The 23,337-nt window shown below is 36.1% G+C and overlaps 8 protein-coding genes, 1 long non-coding RNA gene and 2 pseudogenes across 13 annotated transcripts; 9 read left to right on the top strand and 2 right to left on the bottom strand.

Moving 5' to 3' along the window:
• LOC104758641 (putative hexosyltransferase MUCI70) lies at positions 1-3,372 on the top strand. 2 transcript variants are annotated; one of them, XM_010481535.3, is made up of 11 exons: positions 1-291; positions 502-554; positions 658-978; positions 1,077-1,346; positions 1,433-1,649; positions 1,731-1,840; positions 1,932-2,134; positions 2,237-2,340; positions 2,424-2,611; positions 2,696-2,895; positions 3,018-3,372. In XM_010481535.3, the coding sequence occupies exons 3-11, from the start codon at positions 834-836 to the stop codon at positions 3,207-3,209; spliced, it is 1,629 nt and encodes a 542-aa protein (XP_010479837.1). In that variant the 5' UTR covers positions 1-291; positions 502-554; positions 658-833; the 3' UTR covers positions 3,210-3,372. The 2 variants fall into 2 exon arrangements, with proteins under 2 accessions (XP_010479837.1, XP_010479838.1); XM_010481536.3 differs by lacking the exon at positions 1-291 and adding an exon at positions 312-412.
• A 1,284-nt stretch (positions 3,373-4,656) lies between these two features.
• On the top strand, positions 4,657-5,317 carry LOC104758640 (uncharacterized). The gene has a single exon (XM_010481534.3). It carries the CDS (start codon positions 4,801-4,803, stop codon positions 5,251-5,253), a length of 453 nt encoding a protein of 150 aa, XP_010479836.1. The 5' UTR covers positions 4,657-4,800; the 3' UTR covers positions 5,254-5,317.
• A 352-nt stretch (positions 5,318-5,669) lies between these two features.
• LOC104758639 (cytochrome c oxidase copper chaperone 2) lies at positions 5,670-7,029 on the top strand. Its single transcript, XM_010481533.2, has 2 exons — positions 5,670-5,798; positions 6,613-7,029. Exon 2 carries the CDS (start codon positions 6,615-6,617, stop codon positions 6,831-6,833), a length of 219 nt encoding a protein of 72 aa, XP_010479835.1. The 5' UTR covers positions 5,670-5,798; positions 6,613-6,614; the 3' UTR covers positions 6,834-7,029.
• Positions 7,030-7,573: 544 nt separating this feature from the next.
• On the top strand, positions 7,574-10,923 carry LOC104758637 (putative ubiquitin-conjugating enzyme E2 38). 3 transcript variants are annotated; one of them, XM_010481531.3, is made up of 8 exons: positions 7,574-7,711; positions 7,821-7,928; positions 8,287-9,024; positions 9,125-9,188; positions 9,276-9,415; positions 9,509-9,820; positions 10,027-10,337; positions 10,558-10,923. In XM_010481531.3, the coding sequence occupies exons 2-8, from the start codon at positions 7,854-7,856 to the stop codon at positions 10,604-10,606; spliced, it is 1,689 nt and encodes a 562-aa protein (XP_010479833.2). In that variant the 5' UTR covers positions 7,574-7,711; positions 7,821-7,853; the 3' UTR covers positions 10,607-10,923. The 3 variants fall into 3 exon arrangements, with proteins under 3 accessions (XP_010479833.2, XP_019094688.2, XP_087353446.1); XM_019239143.2 differs by having other exon boundaries at positions 7,578-7,711; positions 7,826-7,928; XM_087497320.1 differs by having other exon boundaries at positions 7,582-7,711; positions 10,027-10,578.
• Positions 10,924-11,114: 191 nt separating this feature from the next.
• LOC104758636 (putative RING-H2 finger protein ATL19 pseudogene) lies at positions 11,115-11,654 on the bottom strand (annotated as a pseudogene).
• Positions 11,655-12,235: 581 nt separating this feature from the next.
• On the top strand, positions 12,236-14,365 carry LOC104758635 (3-deoxy-manno-octulosonate cytidylyltransferase, mitochondrial). The gene is made up of 8 exons (XM_010481529.3): positions 12,236-12,592; positions 12,878-12,923; positions 13,065-13,151; positions 13,245-13,369; positions 13,472-13,611; positions 13,697-13,748; positions 13,837-13,947; positions 14,107-14,365. The coding sequence occupies exons 1-8, from the start codon at positions 12,368-12,370 to the stop codon at positions 14,197-14,199; spliced, it is 879 nt and encodes a 292-aa protein (XP_010479831.1). The 5' UTR covers positions 12,236-12,367; the 3' UTR covers positions 14,200-14,365.
• A 435-nt stretch (positions 14,366-14,800) lies between these two features.
• On the top strand, positions 14,801-15,701 carry LOC104758633 (uncharacterized). Its single transcript, XR_015587697.1, has 2 exons — positions 14,801-15,057; positions 15,242-15,701. It is a non-coding gene; the product is annotated as an uncharacterized LOC104758633 (long non-coding RNA).
• Positions 15,702-16,521: 820 nt separating this feature from the next.
• LOC147924869 (thioredoxin Asp f 28-like) lies at positions 16,522-17,295 on the top strand. Its single transcript, XM_087496996.1, has 2 exons — positions 16,522-16,699; positions 17,000-17,295. Exons 1-2 carry the CDS (start codon positions 16,522-16,524, stop codon positions 17,293-17,295), a joined length of 474 nt encoding a protein of 157 aa, XP_087353122.1.
• A 316-nt stretch (positions 17,296-17,611) lies between these two features.
• Positions 17,612-20,644, bottom strand: LOC104758632 (nuclear/nucleolar GTPase 2). Its single transcript, XM_010481524.3, has 11 exons — positions 20,306-20,644; positions 20,093-20,226; positions 19,870-19,999; positions 19,629-19,792; positions 19,434-19,535; positions 19,218-19,322; positions 19,000-19,128; positions 18,747-18,887; positions 18,441-18,541; positions 18,303-18,360; positions 17,612-18,172 (listed from the first exon to the last, which is right to left on the bottom strand). The coding sequence occupies exons 1-11, from the start codon at positions 20,538-20,540 to the stop codon at positions 17,741-17,743; spliced, it is 1,731 nt and encodes a 576-aa protein (XP_010479826.1). The 5' UTR covers positions 20,541-20,644; the 3' UTR covers positions 17,612-17,740.
• A 235-nt stretch (positions 20,645-20,879) lies between these two features.
• Positions 20,880-21,484, top strand: LOC104758631 (protein DOWN-REGULATED IN DIF1 11 pseudogene; annotated as a pseudogene). Its single transcript, XR_015587788.1, has one exon. The product of XR_015587788.1 is annotated as a protein DOWN-REGULATED IN DIF1 11 pseudogene (transcript).
• Positions 21,485-22,298: 814 nt separating this feature from the next.
• Positions 22,299-22,884, top strand: LOC104758630 (protein DOWN-REGULATED IN DIF1 11-like). Its single transcript, XM_010481522.2, has one exon. The coding sequence runs from the start codon at positions 22,314-22,316 to the stop codon at positions 22,761-22,763; it is 450 nt and encodes a 149-aa protein (XP_010479824.2). The 5' UTR covers positions 22,299-22,313; the 3' UTR covers positions 22,764-22,884.
• The last annotated feature ends 453 nt before the right edge of the window (positions 22,885-23,337 follow it).

Here is a 23,337-nt window from a genome sequence, read left to right as displayed (position 1 = left end):
ATCAAAATCAGTAAAGACATCAACATAACACATCTCCCACTGTAACAATTAATTAAAAAATATTAAATTCAGAATATGACATATTTTAATACTCAACCCTCAAAAGTAACGTAGAAGAAAAAAATACACTAAATCGTTGACAAATCCAAAACATGCACTAAATGTTTTTACCCCAGATCGAAGGGATCAGTGTAAAAAACTTTGGCGACGCATTCACAAAAACTAATCATTGATTCTTTTTGTAAAATCCAGATACGAAAATTTGGAACATAACTGTATTCATCCAAAAAGGTAATATCTTTTTTTCCCCCGAATCTGTAGGTATCTTATGCAAAAATTTCTCCTTTTTTTCGTATCTGGGGCTAGATTTAGATTTGTGGGTACTGTTCAATTCACGAATCTCTAATGATGGGTACTTGCCCTAGAGGCCAATGAGTGTGTTAAAAGTTTGGATTGGATCGAGATGTGATTAAAGTTTGATCCTTTTTCATGCCAATGCAGGTCAGAATTTCACAATCGGTCGGATTCGAATCAAAATCGATACTTGTGTGCTGGTAAAGTTCAAACCTTTTTGGTCAATTGATTCTGTTCTTCTTCTTCTTCTTCTGTAATGTATATGGAATTGAATTCTGGTTTTGGTTATGTTTTTTGTTTTAGGTTTTGTAATTTTGTTTGGGGTGGATCTGACTTGAGAAAGTGTTTTCGATATGAGAGTTCGATCTAGAGGGTTTAAGAGACAATGACTGTCAATGTCCTTTGGGTTTCAGAGTTATGGCTCATTGCAATTACTCAAACCTTGAGCTTTTGAGCCTTTGTCTTCTTGTTTCTTCACAATGCTCACTTCGAATTCTAAAGAGAAGGAAAGGTCTCTCTCCTTCTTATGTTGCTGGTACTTAGGTCGTCGACGAGTTGCAATGCTTCTCCTTCTTAGCCTCGCGTTTGTTGTCTTTGTATTGGGTTCTTACACTATCAACAAAGGTAATAGTTTCTTTCTCAAGTTTTTGATGTCTTCAATCTAGTTTGGTTTTGGTTGGTTATTAGAATCTGTTGGTAATGCCTGCATTGTGATACAACAGAGAGCAATAGTCCAAACATTCATCAGAGTATTCAAACGATGGATTTTGGAAGCAGCCAAACTCCAGTAAGTAGAGAATTGACTTCTTTCTATACAGAGAACTCTAATAATGATCATATTAGAGATTCTTTTATGTGGAATGGCCTTGGAGGAAGTGATGTAGACGTCAACCATCCTCCTCCGTCTTTACTTTCAACGCATCACCATCCATGCGATAGTTTTTCATTTCCTCCTCCTCCTCCACCTGGAATGAGAAGGCCTGGGCCACGACGTAAGCTCTTTCTTCGATTCCATTAGTGTTTTGCTCAGACCCTGCAAGAACTTGCTTTTTACCTTCTCCATTCTTTATTTGTGCAGCGTGTCCGGTATGCTATCTACCTCCAGAAGAGGCCTTAGCGCATATGCCAAAGCTTCCATTTGAATCTCCTGTGCTCAAGAATTTGACATATATCCGTGATGAGAATCCTGTAAAACATGAAGAAGGTCAAGGAGGCTCTGATTTTGGAGGTTATCCTTCTCTTGAGGATAGGACTAATTCCTTTGACATAAAAGAGTCCATGACTGTGCATTGCGGGTAAGCTTCTATGTTTAACTTATGGTTTCTTCTTCAAACCATGGAGCTTCACTTTTCTGATTCCTGTTTTTGTTTCTGCAGATTTGTTAATGGAACAAAACCTGGTCATCAAACTGGTTTTGACATCGATGAAGATATCCTTCATGAGTTGGACCAGTTCCATGATGTGATTGTTGCCTCAGCGATATTTGGTAATTTACTTATAAGAGAAGTTTCCGGTGTGACATCTATAGTTTGTATATCTTTGCCTTTCATACATAAGTTTCAATCTTTTTTTCTCAGGGAAGTATGACTTAATACAAGAACCGGTGAACATCAGTGAAATGGCGAGGACGAACATCCCATTCTACATGTTTGTTGATGAAGAAACACATTTATACCTAAAGAACACGTCGAGTTATACAGAAGATAACAAGAGAGTGGGATTGTGGAGGATCATTGTTGTACATAATGTCCCTTATACTGATGCACGGCGTAATGGAAAGGTTAAAAGATTTTAGAGAATAAATAGTAGATTTTAGAGGATCATTGTTTGTTTCCGTGTGTTAAAAATATGAGCTAGGTATAATGATGATGCACTTTTACAGGTTCCAAAGCTTCTATTGCATAGATTATTCCCAAATGTGCGGTACTCTATATGGGTTGATGCGAAGCTCCAGCTTGTTGTTGATCCATATCAAATCCTTGAAAGGTAGATATATTAAGTTCTCTCTGGCTTGAAATAGTATGTCCATGCCAAATCTGTCAACTTTTATTGTCTTTCTGAATGTTCAGGTTCTTGTGGAGAACGAATTCTAGTTTCGCAATCTCGAGACATTACCGACGTTTTGATGTGTTTGTAGAGGCTGAGGCTAATAAAGCCGCAAGAAAATACGACAATGCCTCAATTGATTACCAAATAGAGTTCTACAAGAAGGAAGGTCTAACACCTTATACCGAGGCTAAGCTTCCAATAACAAGTGGTATGGTTTTTTAAGCATATGAAGATATTGAAATTTCCGAATTACATCTTTCTTTCTATTGAGCTCAATTGAATATTTTGGTAGATGTTCCTGAAGGGTGTACAATCATAAGAGAACATATACCGATCACAAACCTTTTCACGTGTGTTTGGTTCAACGAAGTAGATCGGTTTACATCCAGAGATCAAATAAGCTTTGCAATTGCAAGAGACAAGATAAGAGAAAAAGTTGATTGGAGCATCAATATGTTCTTGGACTGTGAAAGACGCAACTTTGTGAAACAGGTAAAAGAAGCAAGCAGAGAAAACTAACACTTGTTTCGGTTTAAGAGTTGGTTTGTTGTGTGAGAAAAAACAAAAAAGACTGATACTTTTCATCATCTTCTTCTTCTTTCTCTTGATGATAGGTTTATCATAGAGACGTTTTGATGAACATGAGACCTCCTCGACCTTCTTCGAGGGTTCTTCCAGAGCCACCAGCTTTACCACGCGGAAGATTAGTTGGTGGTAAAGCCACCACAACAGGGAAGAAGACCCCGGGACAACGTGGAAAAAGGCGTCACCGGAAAGTTTCAGCTGGTGGAAGAAATATGAGATAGAGAGATAAAGAGATTCCACATTTTTCCTTCTTCTTGCAATATTTTTGTTCTTATTTGATTATTTACAGTTCCAAGTAGTTAGAAGAAACAAATCTCGTGAGTTTTGAAATTTTGTCCTCTAATTAAAATTTACTGATATATATATATATATATCTTTGGCCAATTTTATATAGTATACTGTAATTTTTCTTCAACCATTGTTATTGTTTCTTTACGTTCGTGTTTGTGATCTTAGTAGAGAAGCAGCAATTTTATACTCTTGTCTTGTGAAACGGTTAATAATAATAGTAAACATTAATGTTAAACCGAAATGATAACCGGTAGAAATTTAAACCGGTGGACACTTGTTTTGTCGGCTATGGATAATTATAAACGTTGAAAGTGGGCCTGCCTGTCAGTAGTAACCGATGGAGTCTTTTCCACTTGGCATTAATTACTACTACAAGTCTACAATTCTGTATCTATAGTACTGATAATCCAAAGGGAATTTACAGAAAAAAACATAGTAAAAAGAATTCTCTGTTTTATTTGTTGTAAGTTGTAAACTGGTAAAAATCCCAAAGTTTTTTCTTTTTTACAAGAGATCAGTTTTTCTAAACCATGAAAATATGATTCTCTTAGATGACAAAAAAAAAATAAAACCATGAATCTCTGATGTGATTGTGATTTTTACAATTAGACTTACCTCCTGCCATTACACTAAAATCACTTCACAATTATGTGTGTTTTTATCATAGCAAATCTATATAAAAAAAAATTACAACTACACAGTCCATAAATAGTCTTATAGTTTTAATAGTCCAACCAATCACCCTCTATGTCGACGAAGGAAACATTGGGTTTTGACATTTTTATTTTCCTGATTCACAAAAAAATATCTTTGAATAAAAAGGAGAAGATATTTACAAAAACTCCAAAATCCAAAATAAAATACTACTAGTATACATAATTAACACATATAGCTCCAGGAACTTTGTCAATGACCATGACGATGGGGTTCTTCTTTGTCCCTACAAAGATTAATTACTACTTTCAATTATTCTACTTTTTGTATTTTTGCCTGGAATCTTTCAATTATTTCTCCACCTCAAATTTCATTTAGAAAAAAAAAAGAATAATAATATAAAGTTATATAAAATCTCTGATTAGTCATATAATTAATTATAAATTAGTTGGGACGTGGGGATTGAAATTGTCTATAGCTTTTCTACAAGAGTGACCCACAATTAAATCCATTAGAATTTAATTAAGATAAAAAGAAATCACAAAATCATGGAATCTATCAAAGTCCAAATCCCTAAATCAGATCATCTCCTCTTCTACACAAAAGCCAAAGTCCCCCCATACCTTACCTTTCCTCTCCTCTTCCCCCCCCCCCCCCCCCCCCCTACATACATGGCTTCTTCATTTCTTTCCCAAACTAGTATCTAGCTCTTTCCACAATAAACCCGTGAACCAAAACTTCCCTTTTTTACACCCTTAAAAAAAGTTTTGAACTTTTTTGATTCACAATCTGCTTTTTGTTTACATAAATGGGTTTCTGAAAAAACCTCAGATAACAAATCAAAAAGTCTCTTCCTTTTTTTTTTCAATGACTACAGCAAATTCAATGAACCCATCTCTGTTCCGTGTAATCTGTATACTCCATTCTGTAATTGCGCTTACTAGCGGAACCTTAATGATGTTCTACACAGATAAAGCTTCAATCTTTGGACCAGGTAGTGAGATTGCTAGCAAACTTAAAGGATCAACACCACACGATGAGCTGCTCATACAGATTTCTCAGTCCTTCTCCGGTTTGCTTCTCTTCGCAATCGGTTTGGTTCTGTTCATGGTTTCGTTTGTGAAAGACAGAGAGTTCCATAGCTTCTTCGCTCGTGGCTCTGTGGTTCTGTACGTGTTAATGGCAATGTGGAGGGTTTTGTTCGAGTGGAAAATTGAAGATCTTGCTTATGAATGGCCTAAACAAGCTCTTGGAGATATTGCTTTGGCTGTTTCTTGGGTTTTTTTCCTTGTTTATTCATGGAGAGAAAAGTATGATTGATGATGTTTTTGATTCTTTAACAAAACTTGTGGGATAAGCAAAAATAAATGTTATATTTTTATAATCTTGGATCCTCAGATTTGATGAAAAGCTTATTATAGATTGATTCAGACAAGATCAGATTCAAACAAAATCATAGATATCAGAAGATCATGGATTAGCAAAAAATAATGACAGCTTTTGTTTTTTCCATGTCTTTGTTCATTCAGTTTCCAATGTAGATTCTATATTTGGTAAATCCATCATTCAACTCATTGTAATCAAATAATCAATGTAAAATATATCTGAGATTTTTTAATTTTGGTTTAATTGAGTGTGAGGACAATTATAAATGTACAAACTTGTTTAACTTTTGTCACTTTGTGGAAAAAGATAGTTAATTGGGCCTAATGTAGCCCATTTTAGGCCCATTAGTAAAAGTCTTCAACATTTCCTCTCTTCTTCTTCCTTCCTTCTTTAGCGTTTGGTTTTTTGTTGTGTCTCTCAAGATTCTTCTTGCTTTGTTTTCCGTTTCTCGACTCTTTCTACGTCCAGCAGATCAAAAGGTGAGTTCTTTCGTTAATCTCTAAAGCTCCTTTTGTCTCGCTTTATCATTTTTCCAATCTGGGAATCTTATGATTGTGCTGATGAATTTATCAGTTTTTTTTCTTTCTTTTTCTCTGAATTATGTGTTGATTCTTTGTTTGTTAGATTGGTTGTTCAATCGGGTTGTAATGTTACCTAAATGGGCTTATGATTTGGTGTTTTGATGAGATTTTTTCAATAAGGGATGACATTTTGTGATTTGGGGTTTAGGGTTTTAAGTTTATTTAGGGGTTTGCCTAATTTTAATTGTGGCTGAGGAGAAAAATGTGTTTTTTTTTTGGGTAGATTCATGTAAAGCTTTGTTTTTTTAGTATTACCAAGTAATTTAGCTTTGGATCTTGCCGTGTTTATTAAGAAGGTTTACCTCTCTTTCGCATTGTGGTTTAAATACCAGTTTATAAGTTTAACTTAGAAGAGCATTCAGTTCATTGTGGTCTGTATCAGTTTATGTGTCTGAGATAAGATTATGTGAGGTTCTTAAACTTGTTGGTGTAATCAGTAAAGAATTATTCACTCTTTTGCTTAAGCATCAAATGTTAGCTACTTCTATGAATGTAAGCTTTTTAAGCTTCAAACGTTAGCTACTTTGTTCTTGTTTCTAGTTTGTCGATTGATCTTAAAAGAGCTTTCAAATGATCAATGTTTCATATTTGTTAGTCATGTCTTGATCTTATCCTTTAAAGCATCAAAATGTTAGCCGACATTTTACCTTGGTATTGTTGAATGTGGTTTTGAGTATTCTTGGCGTAACATTTCTGAGAATGTGATGAATAGGGATGAGTGGTTCACAAGCACAAGACAGTGCGTGTTCCTTGAACCAGCCAAGCAAAGATGTGGTTATCACGGAGACAAAACCAAAGAAGAGGATATGTTGTGCTTGTCCTGATACAAAGAAGCTAAGAGATGAGTGCATTGTAGAACACGGCGAATCCGCTTGCACGAAATGGATCGAAGCTCATCGTTTGTGTCTTCGATCCGAGGGTTTCAAAGTTTGAGAGCGTGTTTGATTAAAAAGATTAGTTTCATTAATCGAAAGTAACATAGATTGTTGATTGTTTTTTTTGGAGAATTTACACAACAGTCAGTCATCATCATCATCATCATCATCATGTAATAAACAGAGCAACCAAAAAAAGGTCACATTGGCCCAAAAAAAAAAACACCACACTCAAATATTGTGATTTTTCTATATCCCACTTCCTTGTATATTCCAACTTTATAACCAAAATAATTCAGCAATAAAACGGCTTGATTTGTCAAAAGACTCAAAAGAAAAATCGATTTATTTACTCCAATATATATCAGCGAATTTTTTTAACTATATTTACAATATTTAAACTTCATATTTATCTCAACTTTATCACTGAAATAAATAAAAAAAACATTTATTTCTGTTAATGTAATCTTTATTTTTGTGCGAATCTTAAGATTAATGTAAAATCTTTGTTACAAGATTTTCCTTTTTATCTTTATCACTGAAATTAATACTTTACTAAATACATTATTTTAGTTAATGTTGTAATCTTGTTACAAGATTACAACAGTATATCTTCTTCCCTCTTTTTGATTCCATCCGTAAATTCCCAACCGTCAGATTAATGATAATAAACCCGATCCTCATATCCAACGGCTGTGAAACACCTAACATTATTCGTATGATACGAATCGTATCAGCACCGTCGATTATGCCACGTCACTACTCGTCATTGACTTAATTAAAAGATAATTTAATTAAGATTTTGTGAAGAGAAAGGTTTTGTTGGAGTTTAAAAAAGAGTGTTCCAAGCGATTGAGTTATAAAATCTATCTCACTGTTTGTGTTTGGGTGTCTGTGTATGTAATATATATACTCCGGCGCGAATTGTGAAGTGAGGTACTTTATTAAAACCCTTTCTCTCCTTCTCTCCTATAATCTCGTCGCATAAATCTTTTTTCTATTAAAATCACTGTTTTGGGTTTTTTTTTTTTTTTTTTTGGTTCAGAAAAGAAAGAATCAAACTTTGGGAATTTCGTCAATGGAGCCCGACGTTGTGGAGATCCCACCTCCTCCTCTGATGGCTTCTGGCTCGAGGAATCGTAAACCCAGAAAGGTTCGATTTTTTAAATCTTTTTTTTTTTTCAATTGCCCTGTTTCTCTGTTCAGGGTTTTGTTTCTCTTAGTGTTATCTTTGATGCGTGATGATCATCTTGGTGTGTTAGGGTTTTGTCTTTTGATTTAGGGTTTTGGTTTCTCACGTTTACTAATGCTTCTACTGTTTATCGAACTGATGGGTTTGTTCTTGATGATTCGTATTGATTGTGTTCTTACTGTTTTTCTAAGTTTGAAAGAGATGTGAAATCAAAAGCTTTGGTGTTGTTTCTTGTGAATGTTTTTGATAATTGTCACTTGTTTCTCTGTTTTGTCAGTCGTGGTTGATTGTAAAGTTTGCTGCTTTATCTTGGTTGTAGGCGTTTCCTGAAGTGATTGATGTGGAAAGTTATGAATTCCGCAGTGGTGGTGGTGTTCTTAATAATAATAATAATAACAATCTTGTTGATAAGAAGAACAAAGGGAAGGCAATACAAGTTGACTCCGTTTCTTACAACAACGTTCACTCTCATCATCCGCCGCTTAACGTAGAGACGTTCCAAGACTATTATGGTCATAATAACCCTTTTGGTAAAGTAGCTAATCAACCAATTGATGTTGATGACTACTCTATGTTTCAAGACGTTCTTGATCCTAAGAATGTCCCAGCTGGTGCAGAGGTGATGGTACCTTGGGGTTTAAATTCTAGCAGTAATGGAACAGGGAAATCAAGTAGAAGCATTCTGAGAAGTCAATCGATGAAAGAAACTGGAAACTCATATCTGCCAGCTGCTACTGTTCCTCAATCATGGGATTATTCTTCTGGTTCGTTTTTGCCACAGCACAATCAGGCTACCTATCCTTCTCCATCGTTTAATGTGGTCCAACCTCAGACTCCTGGTGTAGTGATGGTCCCTAATCCTAGTCCAAACTCGTTTAGATATGATGCTTCTGCTAGTTCTTTTCAGCCTATAGCGGCTGGGGTTACTTCTTCAGTTGAGAATTCTAACAATGTTAGGAAAACTAAGCAAGATTTTCTGCGAGATTTTAAAAGATTTGACACGGTTGATGATTTCTCAGATCATCACTATGTTTCTAAGGGGAAAAGTTCAAAGCAGGTGATGATAAATTTACTATCCCCGGGGTTGTTTCCTTAATCTTTCTTTCATTTTTCAACTACTGTAAATTTTACCCGCTGTCTCTCTTTTATCTTATCAGCACTCGAAGAATTGGGTGAAAAAGGTTCAAGATGATTGGAAGATTCTTGAGAAAGATTTGCCAGGTTGGTGTATACACTATGCAGATCAATGCTTGCAACACTTTTTTTTTTACCTATTTGTTCTTTACATGTAACAACTTTTGCAAACAGAGGCAATATATGTCAGAGCCTGTGAAACAAGAATGGATCTTTTGAGAGCTGTAATTATTGGAGCGGAGGGAACTCCTTACCATGACGGTCTTTTCTTTTTCGATATTCAGTTCCCAGATACCTATCCTTCAGTACCACCAGTATGTTACTCAGGAACATTCTCAAGTATGTGTTTTTGTCTTTTTTCTTCTAAACCCTTAAATGACCCTGGAAGTTTAAATTGTTGTTGACAGAAAGTTTATTACCATTCCGGAGGGCTTAGAATAAACCCGAATCTATACAATTGTGGTAAAGTATGCTTGAGTCTTCTCGGTACCTGGTCCGGTAGCGCGAGGGAGAAATGGCTTCCAAAGGAGTCCACAATGTTACAGCTTCTTGTCTCGATCCAAGCACTCATCTTGAATCAAAAACCATACTTTAACGAACCTGGCTATGAGCGGAGCAAGGGGACTCAATCAGGCGAGGCCCATTCTACAGTTTACAGTGAGAATGTATTCATATTGTCGTTGAGGACTATGGTTTACAGCATGAGGAAACCACCCACGGTAAATAGTTACTCAAATTCTCCATAATTTGATTTTTTCTGACACTTGGGTTTAAAAATAATGGTGAATGCAGTGGTTTTAATGTTAATCCCCATATCTTCATTTGTATTTGAGAAAAAGATGAAACCTTTTTGCAAAAATGAGATTTTTGTTTTTGTTTTTCATGAAATTTGGGGTTAAAATTGTTGTTGTGATGAAATGTGCAGCATTTTGAGGAGTTTGTTCGTTGCCATTACTTTCTCCGGTCTCACGACATAGTGAAAGCGTGCAATGCTTATAAAAATGGAGTTCCTCTTGGATCGATGGTTAAAGGCGGAGTCCAAGACCTTGAACAAACTAGCCAGAGCGGCTCCAAGAAGTTTAGAGCCGATGTAGCTAGCTTTATGCAGACAGTGGTTGATGAATTCGTCAAACTAGGAGTCAAGGAGCTTGCAGAGAAACCAAAACCACCTGAGTTCAATGCTAACATAAAGAATCAGAGCAATAATACTAACCGTAAGAGAAGCAGATCATCGAGGTGAGCCAAATACCAAAATAAAAAATAGGTCCTATTTGACCCAGTTTCTTATGATTGAGATACTGACATGAGAAGTAATTCTCATATGTACAGATGATAAAAATTTGATGACTACCTCAGTCTCCTATGTATTTTTCTTATCATTTTGTAGTGTGTTTTTTTTTCTCTGGTTTTGTATCATTTTTGTGATAATTGTTACTTTTTTTGGCATTTGGTATAGCATAAAAGACTTTCTAGCAAATATTGGACGCTGCGTTTTTCAACAGTAGGAGTTGAGTGAGAGTAGTAGTCGCAACAACGTATCAATCAAGTTGAAGACTCGAGGAACAAGACTTGGTGGCGACTGCGAGTAGTAGTAGTGGATCTAACATATGGAGTAGAAGATTTAGCCAATTTTTTTTTTACTATTTTTATATTATTTATTACAATTCCGGTTTAGAGAAGTGGTTTTTTTTTTTTTATAATTGACAAATGGTTTTTATAATTGGGTTTTACCATTTTTCTGTTTAGATTCACATAGTTGGAGATCTCTCTTGTAAGGGTTAACCGAGAAAAATCTATAAACTACACGTAACAGTTTCTAATTTCCATCTGATAGGCATAGGAACAAAACCAAAATCAAACCGAAAAGTTGATGGTCACCTAGGAACAGATGGCAATTGTGTTCTGTTTCCGACTACTATGTTTCATTAGCAAATGTGTCTGAATAATTTTACAGATCTCTTGAGTCTTGAAGAAGAGAGAAAAAATATCTATGTGCACTTGTACAGCTTGTCGTCATGAATCTGGTACGTCTTTACGACAAGTAGGACATGTGAGATGATTCTTAAGCCAAGCGTCAATACAAAGCGCATGGTAGATATGTCTGCAAACTGGAAACACTCTGCATTCTTCATTAACGACATAACCACCGAGACAAATCGCGCATTCTCTTGATTCTAATGATCTCTCTTCTTCGCCATCCTCATGTTTGCCTTGTCCAACAAGCAACTTCGGGAGTAGGGTTTCGATCGCGCTTTGTTTCATCCCGCGTTGTTTACCTTCTCTCTCGGCGGAATCTGGTAACCGTAGTTCGTTCTGGATGATTGCGTGGTAACTCACGATTCTAGCGCGTGGTTGGCCGATTTGTACTCCGGTTTCGAGATCTAGGTCGAGACATGTTCCTAAGAATGGCCTGAGAACGCAGTCGATGATGGCGTAGATTACAAGAATGATAGCTGAGGTTGCGATAAGAACAACGAGAAAGATGCAGAGACCGATGAATAAGGCGAGACCAAGAAGGCTGATGACACTAAACACATATTCTTCTGAGCTCATGTTGATTCTTGATTACAAGAAAGAGGCTCCTAAAGGTTGTGTTCATTAACAGCTTTATATTGTTGGTCATGAAAGCTGAAACTTTTGGTTGGTTAGGGGGATAAGGCAGTGAGGATTTGTATTGATTCTAAGTTTAGTGTTTGGTTTCAAAATTCATAGATCAGGTTTATGTATCTAGTGCTTTTATCTTTTAAACTATTATCTATCTGATAGATTCTATCATTTGCAAAGTTTACAACAACTTTTTTTGTTTGTTTTAAATTATCCTAACTGGATTTGGTGAAAACTTACATAGTGATTTGGAATTATTTTTTTTGTCATTTTGTTACAGAAAGATGAAGATTTGATTTTAAAACGTCGATTGTTTCAATTTTTTTGTTTTTTAAATGATAAACCTATTTTTCTTTTCATTATACCTGAAAATATTTCCACTTTTAAATAATTCATTGAACAAAATTTTAGTTACCAAAACTAGAGTTATTATCCCACTAAATTCTACAACTTTTAACTTTTTTTTTTTAATACAACAATTCCATAATTTAAGTTATTTAGCAAAATTGACATTTGTAAGGAATTAAATTGGTCATAAAGTCTTAATTAAACCGGACTAAACCGGTTCTTTTCTCGCTGGCTCGGCCACCGCTTTTTTTCAACCGAACAAGCTCTCTCTTTCTCTCTGTGTCACACTCTCTCACACTGACCGGAGCAAAGTGATGGCAATGTCTTCTTCTTCATCGTCTTCGTCTTCTCAAAAGACATGGATTGTAAACGGGATCTTAGCCGGAGCGGCGATTGCAGCCGCGATTGGAGCACATGCGTATCTGGGTCGATCAAGAAAATTCCGGAGCCGGGTCGTCGGAATCATCCCCGCACGTTACGCTTCCTCTCGATTCGAGGGTAAGCCTCTCGTGCAAATCCTCGGCAAACCCATGATCCAGGTTCCTCCTTAGTTATATTTTTCAATATCTCTCTGTTTTATGTTTTGATCTCAGTATCGCTGTGTCGGATCTGGTTTAGTTAGTTAGGCGAAGATACTGAAACTTTCATGCTTAACTAGTGTGTTTGTTTTGAAAAATTTATACTTTCGTTATCTCTCAGTCTGGATCTAGATAAAGTTTGAATCTTTTGTGGCTTTTGTATACATGCAGTTTTGATGATGGTGAATTGTATATGTTTGTAAGTTTTCGTTTTTGTTTCTCATTTTTGTTGACGTTATTGAACAGAGGACTTGGGAGAGGACAAAATTAGCTACTACGCTTGATCACGTTGGTAATGTTGTTTGGCTCAGAATCTCTACTTTATGTATCTAAGATCTCTTCTATAAAGTTGAATTCTTTTGTTTATTTGTGATTGTTGAGAATCTTGAGATTACAAGATGTCTGATTTCTTTGTGTTTTTTAAATTTATCAGTTGTAGCCACGGATGATGAAAGGATTGCGGAGTGCTGTCGTGGATTTGGTGCAGATGTCATCATGACTTCAGAGTCTTGTAGAAATGGTCTGTACACTGTTTTCTTCAATCTTTTGGTTTTCTTATTCTATGGAATATGGTTTTCTAGCTAAAGCTATATATCAATTTGGTGATGTATAGGCACTGAGCGGTGCAACGAAGCTTTAGAAAAGCTGGAGAAGAAGTATGATGTGGTTGTTAACATTCAAGGAGATGAACCACTCATTGACCCTGAGATTATAGATGGTGTAGTCAAAGCACTTCAGGTCTTGTAAAATGCTTTTTCATCTTGGACTGGAATTATGATCCTAATGTTTAAACTCCTTTGAATGCTGTTGAATAGTGTTCTTATGGTTGTGGTTTTGAAGGTAACACCCGATGCAGTGTTTAGCACAGCGGTGACACCGTTGAAACCAGAAGATGGGGTTGATCCTAACCGAGTTAAATGTGTAGTCGACAACCGTGGCTATGCTATCTATTTCTCGAGGGGTTTGATTCCTTATAACAAGTAATTTTTTCTTACCTTTTTCTTGTATGTATTGGTTACATGAATTATCTTATTCTTCCTCATATGCTCTTTTTTTGCGGTTTAGGAGTGGTAAAGTCAATCCAGATTTTCCATACATGCTTCATCTTGGACTTCAGGTACCGAGCAGCCAGTTTCTCTTATCCTACTTGTAATGGACTTTTCTTTTTATCATCTAATCTCGGTTATGTTTGTTTTTCATCTCAGAGTTTTGATTCAAAGTTCCTTAAAGTATATTCGGAGCTTCAACCAACGCCATTGCAGCAAGAAGAGGATCTCGAGCAGCTCAAAGTCCTGGAGAACGGCTACAAAATGAAGGTAACAGAACCCTTTCCTCATAAAAAGTGTCTAAAGGAAAATGAAACATATGTCAGTCGATATATCATCCGAAAGAATCGAGCCTTAGGCCCTTAGCTTAGAGAATACAGAGAGAAGTAACTCAAGGCAGTAAGATTTTTATATGTTGGTTGTGTACAGGTTATAAAAGTGGATCATGAAGCTCATGGAGTTGATACACCCGATGATGTCGAAAAGATTGAATCTTTAATGCGGGAAAGAAACATGTCCTAGTCCACAAATTCCAAATCCTTGCTTTCAAAATTTTTACATGAACCCTTTCCTTTGATTTTCCCACAGAGGCTTGTGTAATCGATCGAATCAGGAACTAGTAATATATCATATATACCTGCAATGTGAAAAACCCTTATAATGTAATTGAGTTGAGTTCTTTCCATCACACCACTTAATTAGACCTATCTTCTGCAATCTTAAGCCTTATAATGTTCTTATATTATATCATTGAATTTTAAGGACGCTTAGGATAATGAGAAGTATTTAGAGCTGTGTCATCGTGTCTGAGAGATCTGAGATCTTGGTGGTTGGTCATTAGTTAAACTTAAACCCAACGCTTAGAAAATGAGAGGATACAAAACCAAGTCACATCAATAATGGCTATCTATACGTCATTAAATCGCAAGCCAAATCTCATATGCTGAAATGGTGGCAGAAACATAACGAGGATTAAAGAGTGGCAATGTGGCGAGTTGGCGAGATCCTTGTTTTTTCGGTAGCTCTAGTTAGGTGAACGTACGTGATAATCATAATATATATGCATTGACTATAGCACAGCTGTGTAGTGTTCAACTGTTGATAGTTAATGCAATGGACGCTTATAAAACTAGAGTATATGAAAAATAATTGCAACGTAGAAACAGGTTGAGAGATATATACGGAAATCAGAAAGTATAGTTCGATGGAGCTAATTAGGGGTTTGTACCGTTTGGTAGTGACGGTGGCGTGCTTGATCTATTTAGGGTTTAGTGTTGGGATGTGTTCAGAGTTTGATCCCTTGATCAAGACTTACGTGTCATCATCATCGCAAGTCGCAACTGTCGAATGAGATGGTCTATTCCGGTGGTAAGCTTAAAGGTATTAAGAACGACAACTAAACTATTAAAAAATACATTGTACTATTGTGAAAAAATGATTTGTTTTTTTTTTGGGTTTATTATATGTACGTTTTTTAGAGTTTGTTATTTCTACAATACCAAAAACGTAAGTAATGTACATGTTTTATGATATATGTTTTATGATATATGTTTTCTATTGATAGATGAAGTATACAGTATCACTTACTCGGAATGGGATTCACTTGTGATCCAATCGAAGCTCCCAGTAATGATTATGTTCACAGCCGATTGGTGCGGACCATGTCGTGTGATGATCCCTATACTAAACAGAATGGACTCGCGATACAAGAATAAGTTCAAATTCTACACAGTCAACTTTGATGATGAGACCAGGATCGCAGCACGTTTTGACATCAAATATCTCCCGACCACTCTTGTCTTCAAAGGCGGAGAGCCGGAGACCAAATGGCTAAATTCACCGGAGCTAATCCAACGGTGTTAGAGAAACTCGACAGGGAGTTCATGTGATTTTCTTTGTCAAACCTTTGGCCGGCTCGTCCGTTTATCTATATTTGTTGCTTCTTTTGTCAAACCTTAGCTTTACTATGTTGCTGAGTGTTGTTTGTCTCCTTTCTTACTGAAAATAATTGTTCGCCTTGAACAGTTTAACTGTTTTTATCTGCTTTGCTTATAACTCTTGAACATGGGATGATTGTGACTAAAGATTGATAAGGTGATTTGACCCATAGTAACTCAGGAATCAAGTAGGCACAAATTCTGGAAGATGCACAAGCCTCAGCTATGTTTTTGGTCTGGTCGAAAGCGCTAGTGCTGCTATCCACCGTTGACGTTAGGGCATTCATTAGGAGCGTAAACTAGGCCAAGAGAAGATTAACATGAACATCTCCATAGATGCAAATTAAAGTCTTTTAATACATATCAAGTTTATTTAAGCTACAAACTTGGGTCGGTTGCGTGTCATATCATAAGACATCATTCTAATAAATCGCGTTTGGTAGATGATAAAAGTAAATTATGGTACAGCTGTGTGATACGTGACATAATAATTATGCATTGACTGTAGTGATGGTACAGCTGTGTGATACGTGGTGTTGAACTTGTTAGTATAGTTAATGCCAAGGATGAATGCTTAGACCATCACCAACGGGATTTAAAAAAAAAAAATATTATTTTAATTATATTTATATATTTATTATTTTTTATTAATATCAACCATTAACTATATGACACTTGTTAGTATTTCGTGAAAAACGTTTTCTCCGGAAACAATGTGAGTATCGGTTCTTCTTTTCTCTTCTTCTTGCTTCTCTTTATATTAATTTTTTATTGATGAGTATTTTGATGAGTAATACCTAGTGGAGGTGCCCTTATAAAACCAGAGCATAGGAATGTCTTTTGCAAAAGTACACTTTTAAACAGGTTGAGAGATAAAATATATAGGGAGACCAGAAAGTATCGATAGATGGAGCAAATTAGGGTTTTGTACCGTTTGGTAGTGACGGTGACGTGCATGGTGTGCTTAGGGTTCAGTAGTGGTGGGATGTGTTCTGAATTTGATGCTTTGATCAAGACTTACGTGTCATCATCATCAACGCAACTGTCGAATGAGAACCTGGTCTATTCCGGTGGTAAGCTTAAAGGTATTAAAAACGACAACTAAGTCAAATTATGGAAAAACAAAAACAAAAAAACAATTATTGTACTATATATTGTGAAAACACTGTTTTAAATCAAGTATTTTTGAAAATGTATATATTAAAAAAAAGTTAAAGGAAGTTTTTATTTGGTTTATAGAATTTTTTAAAAATTTTAGTTTTTTTTCTTTCTTTTTTTTGTAAAAGCTACAAAAAGTTGCTTTTTCTACAAGACCAAAAACGATAATATAAGTTCTGTAATAAATGTTTTAAAATCTCCGTGTTTCTGTTGATAGATGTACACAGTATCATTGACCCGGACATTTGTGACCCAATCGAAACTCCCAGTAATGGTTGTGTTCACAGCCCAGTGGTGCGGACCATGTCGTGTGATGGTCTCCAAACTGAACAAATTGGACTCGCTATACAAGAATAAGTTCAAATTCTACACTGTCGACTTTGACTCTGAGACGAAGATCGGAACACGTTTTCACATAAGTGCTCTCCCGACCACTCTTGTCTTTAAAGGCGGAGACCTAATGACTAAATTCATCGGAATGAATACAAACAAGTTAGAGAGACTCGTCAAGGAGTACATGTGATCTGATTTCCCTTGGCGCCTTGGCTCGTCCGTTTTATCTATATATATTTGTTGCTTCCTTTATTAAAAACCTTTTTGAGTGTTGTTTGTCTCCTTTTATTACTCTCTAAATAACTATTTCTCTTTTAAATACTTACTCTTGAACATGGGATGGTTATGACTAAAAGGTACAAAGCCACGGCTATGGTTTTGGTCATGCCGAAAGCGCTACGAGGTACTTTTCACAGTCGAGTTTAGGGCATGAGTAGCATCAACCTCTCCTAGATGCAAAGTCTTTAAACACAAATCAAGTTTCTTTAAGAAACGACAAACTTGGCTTTCTAACAAAAAGACATCATTCTAATAAATCACGTTTTGTAAAATGATAAATAGTTTTAGATAAGAGTCTCACTTTAATTAAGACAAAGTTTACAAGTAATGAAAACAAAATTTTGAGAGGTGTAACATTACTCAGCAGAATCCGACTCGTTTTCCTCATCATTTCCGGACACTGCATCCTCATCAGCATCAGACTCACTTTCCTCTCCATCTTCCGATACCGCGTCCTCATCTTCGTGTTCATCAGCTTCGTCCTCCCCGTCTGTTTCAGTTGACTCCTTTGCTTTATTATCATCCTTGAGATCTATCTCATCATAGAAATCTCTTTGGACAGGAACATCTTTCTGTTGTTGGGTAGACATGATTCCAGCAATGGCTTTCAATGCAGCAGCTGCTTGAGTATTATCACCTATGGCTTCTTCATCTATGCCTGGCACTGTTGCTACTGATGCTGGAGCCACACCATCTACCTTAGGAGGTGGGACAAAGAAGGGTATACGACCTCTTTGCCAGTCATGGAGTATCATCTTTGCTCCTGTCATCAAATCAGGCTCTCCACCCTGAACAAGGTTACCCAAGTTCGGTTAATCTTACACCAGTTCATTGCCGCGAAAATAGAGAAACCTTTAAGCTATCTCTCTTACTTACTGAACATAATTTCGCAGAGCCTGTAAAATTAAGGAAACACACCTTTAACAGTTTGCCAGAGGATTTGCATAACTGAAGAAGAAAATCTTGATCATCCTCCCTGTAAATGTCGAGCCATGAAATTATCACTCTGTTGTAGGGATGACAAAGAAAATATTAAAGAGATAAAATTACCCTTACCAGTCCTGTATTTTATACGCCCTCTGCAAGTGCTCCTTCTTGACACGCCTCAGTACTTCACCAATGTGCTCAGATGCATCTTCCAAGTTTGTAACTCTTACCTATTTATCCAAAAATATAAATCTGTAAGATAATTCACTACTTGCAGAGAACAAAACAGAGAGCGGACCAAAAGAATCATGGGTCTAAATAAGACAACATTTCATGTAAGGTACATGAACCCGGATATTTTGAGCAAAGGTGAACTAAAAGTTTTCCAGGTATTTAAGTATAAAAGTGTAATACGTGAAAGAGAAGATTACATACCACTCCCTTGAGGACAATATCTGTCTCGCTATCACGGCTCTGGTAAACAACACCAGGACAATCAATCAAGAAAATCCTCTTAGTGAGTGTGATGTATTGCCAGACCTTTGTCTCCCCTGGAATTGGAGCAACCTTGCAAACCTAGAGAAGAGACAGAGGAAGAAGATATGTATGTGAGCACAAGTAAATTGGCAATTAGGGATTCAATAATGCAGGTTTGCAATAGTAGAAATTGGCAAAAAAAAGTTTTTACATTTTTAGTACGCAGTGTGTTGATAACTGATGATTTCCCAACATTGGGATACCCAACAAATCCCACAGATATAGCTTGCTTGTCGCTTTTTAGACGAGCAAACTGCCTCAACACTGAGAGAAGTGACCCCTGAAACAAACCATCATTCAGCAAATATTAATCAAGTATATCAGACTGATATCAAAGGATCACAAGGGGATGTATAGTCAATGAAGTACCTTTCCGAATGACTTGTTAACACTTGCATGGAATGCTAGAGTTGGATATTCTTTTGATAATATTCTCAACCAATCTTTAGTAGCCCAAGCGGGCACAAGATCACACTTAAAAAAGCAGACACGCAAAAAACACATCAATATAAACTGTAAACAACTTTCACAATAGGAACAGCCAACTTAAGCTATCTGAGTTTCCAAAAGATGATAAGAACCAACCTTGTTCAATAACAGAATCATGTGTTTATGCTTGTGATGCTCTTTCAACGTTTTCTCTAAATGATGACATCTAGTTCCTTGCGGATCCCTAGCATCTATAACCTGTCACACAAATTACCTGTAAGCCAAAGAAATAATAATACCACTAGAGGATATCTCCTTCACTAACTTTGATCACACTGAATGAAGACATACCTGGACAATAACATCAGAAGAGTCTATGACTTTGTAAAGCTCACCCCAAATACGCTTACTCTGTCCCTTCTCAAACATAGTATGCCTAACAAGATCTCTAAACCCGTCTTCTTCTTCTCCTCTTTCACCAAAAGCACTCTCCCCATTCTTCTCCTCAAATGCATCTTCAAAATGACACAAAAAACGTTCCAAAATGAATACACATATCCCCATCATTTCGGGTACAAGAAGCACAACTTACCCTGAGACTCAGCTGCCTTCTTCACCAAGGCTTCATAATCAGAAGCCACAAGCTTTGGTCTCTTCCTTTTTGTCTTACTTCCAAAAGTATCTTTAAAAGGCTCCATGTCCAGCAAATGAACTCTCGATTGCTTAACAAAAAGAAAGCACCAGAACCAATAAAAAAATCGAAACTTTTTCAGACTTCCAATAATCTGAATTCAACAAAGCTCAAACCTTTTTACCTTCTTGTTATCAGTTAAAAGAGACATAGGCAACTTCCTCTCTTTTAAAATCACATTATAAGTACTAGACCTCTTAGTCTCAAGCTCTTCTCTAAAATACGCAAGCTCACTCTGACCCACAACACGAGTGTTCCCTATTCAAAAAAACACACACATCAGTGAATCAAATTGAGTAAATTTTCTAATTCTCACGAATTTATGATTAATACGAACCAAACCATCTTCGATCAGGTGCGATACGTGAGTCCGGCAAATCCTGCGACTGGAACTCGTTGCTAACGATTTTACCGCCGGGGGTTCTCCTAGGCCTAGTGGTGTACATCTTAAGCCGGCGAACTGTGGCGGCGGTACGCCCTTCGGTGGTTTTCTTTTTGCCATCCGCACGATTCGCATCTAGCGAATGCTTTGGTTTCCCTGACACATTCGCTCTCTTCTCCTTCTTCACCATCTCTGCAACTTTTTTTTCCTTACACAGGGGACGATGGAAGAAGGATGAAGAAACAGAGTGTGGCGTTTGAGTATTTTTGCTAGGGTTTAGGTTTACCGTGTGACTCTCCCTCTCATTATGGGCTTACACATTTTTAACAGATTTTGGCCCATAGGCCCATTCTATAATAAGCCTCTTCTAAAACTATACGTTTCGTTAAATCAAGTAACATACGTATGTAAGTAACATTTAGAGAAAAGTCAAACCATCCTTAGGTTAAAACAAGTAACATAAAAAAAGCTAGTTGTTACAAACGAGTAAAATATAAAAAGCCTACTTCACCAAATCTTTTTTATTCAATTATAAGAACAAGAACAAGAAAAAGAAAATGGAGAAAACAATTCTGATCACGTTTCTTCTTGTAGCCACATCAATGGTATATCAAACTCTAGCTAAAGAAGAAGAAGAAGAGGTCATTCCAGTGTCTTCATTAGCATACGAACCAACTGCAGCTTACGAGTACGACCACAAACTCCTACACCACATGAAGACACAACGCATCAATTTTCTCAAACATTGTTCGGATAAAATGAGCTCGAAATGCGGCGACGAGATGACGAAAGGATTGATCCACGACAAGCCAGTGTCGGAGGAATGTTGTGAGAACTTTTTGAAGATTGGAAGAGATTGTCACGAAGGACTGATGAATTTTGTCTCTGCCACTTATGAGCTAAAATATGTTGCTAATAAGATTCTTCCTAAGAGCAAGATGATGTGGAACAAATGTGTCCAGACCACTGCTGCTAAGATTGGTGCTCCTCTCGCTTTTGAAACTTGATTTTTGAATGAATATTGTAATATGTATAATTGTATGAACATAACAAAATTTTTGTCATGCAAAATTTTTGGAAAGCCCCAAATGGAATTTGGTTTTGGATTTGTGAATTGACAAAAATCTTATAAAATCAACAACATTAATTCATGAGTATTTCATCCAAAGCTTTGATTTCTCGAAGGAGATATAAATTAAAACCCTTTTGTCTCCTTCCACGTAGGAAGAACCAATCTTACGATCAACTTCTCTCCTCGCGGTTTTTAAGGGAGATATATGGGTCTTCCTTGTTGAAGCAATGTTATGAGAAGTAAGGTTGAAATTTTTGTTACCAAGAAGAAGATTCATAGTAACAACAACGGAGAGGCCGAAATTGTGTGGGTTAACTTGATAACTTTTCCAACAAGTAACTTGCCAAACTTATTTAATAAGTGTTCTGGCATTAGTTATTTCATCTATGACAAAACCACCCTAATCGTTTGTTGTGGTGACGATGAAACTGGAGCCGCTTGCATCATTTTTTCAGGAGAGATGATATTTTCAAGAAGATTCAAATTATTAGTTCTAGATCATTTTTCCCGTGATGTCATTGTGTTTATGCTTCCAATTTGATCTCGGTCGTCCTTTAGAGATTAATTAGATCGATTGAGTGGATTATTTGATGCAGCGTATCCTTGACGATTGAAAGAAGAAGCAGAGTGCAGGCGTGTGAGTGTTTATGCTATGGTTTTGGTTTACACCTGTTTTATCCCATAGGCTCATTATAACAAGCGATCGATCTAAAACTATGCATGCGTTTTGCTCCATTATTAATCAAGTAGTAACATTTTGAAAATAACAATCAACCTATCCTTTAATGACCGACCAGTAACATAAAAAAGCTAGTCGTTACAAACCAGTATAAAATAAATATAAAAAGCCTAGATCACCAAATCTTTTTTATTCATTACAAGAACAAGAAAATGGAGAAAACAATTCTGATCACGTTTCTTCTCATGGCCACCACATCAATGGTTTCTCAAACTCTAGCTCAAGAAGAAGAAGAGATCATTCCAATGTCTTCATTAGCATACGAACCAACTGCAGCTTACGAGTACGACCACGAACTCCTAAACCACATGACGACAGAACGCATCAATTTTCTCCAAGATTGTTCCGATAAAATCAGCTCGAAATGCGGCGTCGAGATGACAAAAGGATTGATCAACGACAAGCCAGTGTCGGAGGAATGCTGTGAGAACTTTTTGAAGATTGGAAGAGATTGTCACGAAGGACTCATGAATTTTGTCTTTGCCACTTATGAGCTAAAAGATGTTGCTAATGAGATTCTTCCAAGGAGCAAGAAGATGTGGAACAAATGTGTTCAGACCACTGCTCCTAAGATTGGTGCTCCTCTCGCTTTTGAAACTTGATTCTTGAATGATTTGATAACAATTTTATATTTTATTATTAGACATCTATACTATTAAATGGGGAGTACACTTAGGGATAAAAAAAAAAACAAAAAATATGACATATATCCATGTTGCCAAACATACCAACTTGCCTATATAATTAAACTAAAAAATATTAAACTTCCCTAAACCAATGGTAACAATTATAAAAGAAATAAATGATTAACTCTTTCATAAGTAAATCATAAGTAAACTTCCCTAAAAAAATAGTAACAATTACTAAAGAAATAAATGATTAACTCTTCCAATATTTTAGGAAACTATATTAACTATAAAAGATATATTCCTATATTTTATGAAATTATATTAATTACAAATAAGAAATTTAAATATTTGACATACCGTCACAATAAAAAAATTACAGCCAATAAGATTACAAAATGAAAATTTTAAATATTATAATAAAAATAAAATTATTTCTATTAACAATTCCTTGAATTTTATATAGTTCTTAGAATTTTATAAAATAATAAGAGAGTTTTGCAATTAATAAAACTTATCATTTAACAAGATTTTCATAACAACTGTATCT

The sequence above is a fragment of the Camelina sativa genome, chromosome 17, assembly GCF_030686135.1.
Source record: "Camelina sativa cultivar CO46 ecotype springtype chromosome 17, ASM3068613v1".
In the NCBI taxonomy this organism is placed as follows: domain Eukaryota; kingdom Viridiplantae; phylum Streptophyta; class Magnoliopsida; order Brassicales; family Brassicaceae; genus Camelina; species Camelina sativa.
Note: the sequence above shows the minus strand (reverse complement) of the source record. Positions and strands in the feature narration are given on the sequence as shown.

Bases quoted from the DNA above. Each gene is read 5' to 3' on its own strand.
- LOC104758641 (XM_010481535.3), top strand. From the start codon at position 834: ATGCTCACTTCGAATTCTAAAGAGAAGGAAAGGTCTCTCTCCTTCTTA. The intron at 1,841-1,931 runs GTAATTTACTTA...TTTTTTTCTCAG, and splicing joins TGTTGCCTCAGCGATATTTG to GGAAGTATGACTTAATACAA. The intron at 2,135-2,236 runs GTTAAAAGATTT...GCACTTTTACAG, and splicing joins ATGCACGGCGTAATGGAAAG to GTTCCAAAGCTTCTATTGCA.
- LOC104758640 (XM_010481534.3), top strand. From the start codon at position 4,801: ATGACTACAGCAAATTCAATGAACCCATCTCTGTTCCGTGTAATCTGT.
- LOC104758639 (XM_010481533.2), top strand. From the start codon at position 6,615: ATGAGTGGTTCACAAGCACAAGACAGTGCGTGTTCCTTGAACCAGCCA.
- LOC104758637 (XM_010481531.3), top strand. From the start codon at position 7,854: ATGGAGCCCGACGTTGTGGAGATCCCACCTCCTCCTCTGATGGCTTCT. The intron at 9,416-9,508 runs GTATGTTACTCA...TGTTGTTGACAG, and splicing joins CCTATCCTTCAGTACCACCA to AAAGTTTATTACCATTCCGG. The intron at 9,821-10,026 runs GTAAATAGTTAC...TGAAATGTGCAG, and splicing joins GCATGAGGAAACCACCCACG to CATTTTGAGGAGTTTGTTCG.
- LOC104758635 (XM_010481529.3), top strand. From the start codon at position 12,368: ATGGCAATGTCTTCTTCTTCATCGTCTTCGTCTTCTCAAAAGACATGG. The intron at 13,370-13,471 runs GTCTTGTAAAAT...GTGGTTTTGAAG, and splicing joins GTGTAGTCAAAGCACTTCAG to GTAACACCCGATGCAGTGTT. The intron at 13,749-13,836 runs GTACCGAGCAGC...TTTTCATCTCAG, and splicing joins TGCTTCATCTTGGACTTCAG to AGTTTTGATTCAAAGTTCCT.
- LOC147924869 (XM_087496996.1), top strand. From the start codon at position 16,522: ATGGAGCAAATTAGGGTTTTGTACCGTTTGGTAGTGACGGTGACGTGC. The intron at 16,700-16,999 runs GTATTAAAAACG...AGATGTACACAG, and splicing joins TTCCGGTGGTAAGCTTAAAG to TATCATTGACCCGGACATTT.
- LOC104758632 (XM_010481524.3), bottom strand. From the start codon at position 20,540: ATGGTGAAGAAGGAGAAGAGAGCGAATGTGTCAGGGAAACCAAAGCAT. The intron at 19,536-19,628 runs GTATGTCTTCAT...TTTGTGTGACAG, and splicing joins CTTCTGATGTTATTGTCCAG to GTTATAGATGCTAGGGATCC. The intron at 19,129-19,217 runs GTACTTCATTGA...GGTTTGTTTCAG, and splicing joins TTAACAAGTCATTCGGAAAG to GGGTCACTTCTCTCAGTGTT.
- LOC104758630 (XM_010481522.2), top strand. From the start codon at position 22,314: ATGGAGAAAACAATTCTGATCACGTTTCTTCTCATGGCCACCACATCA.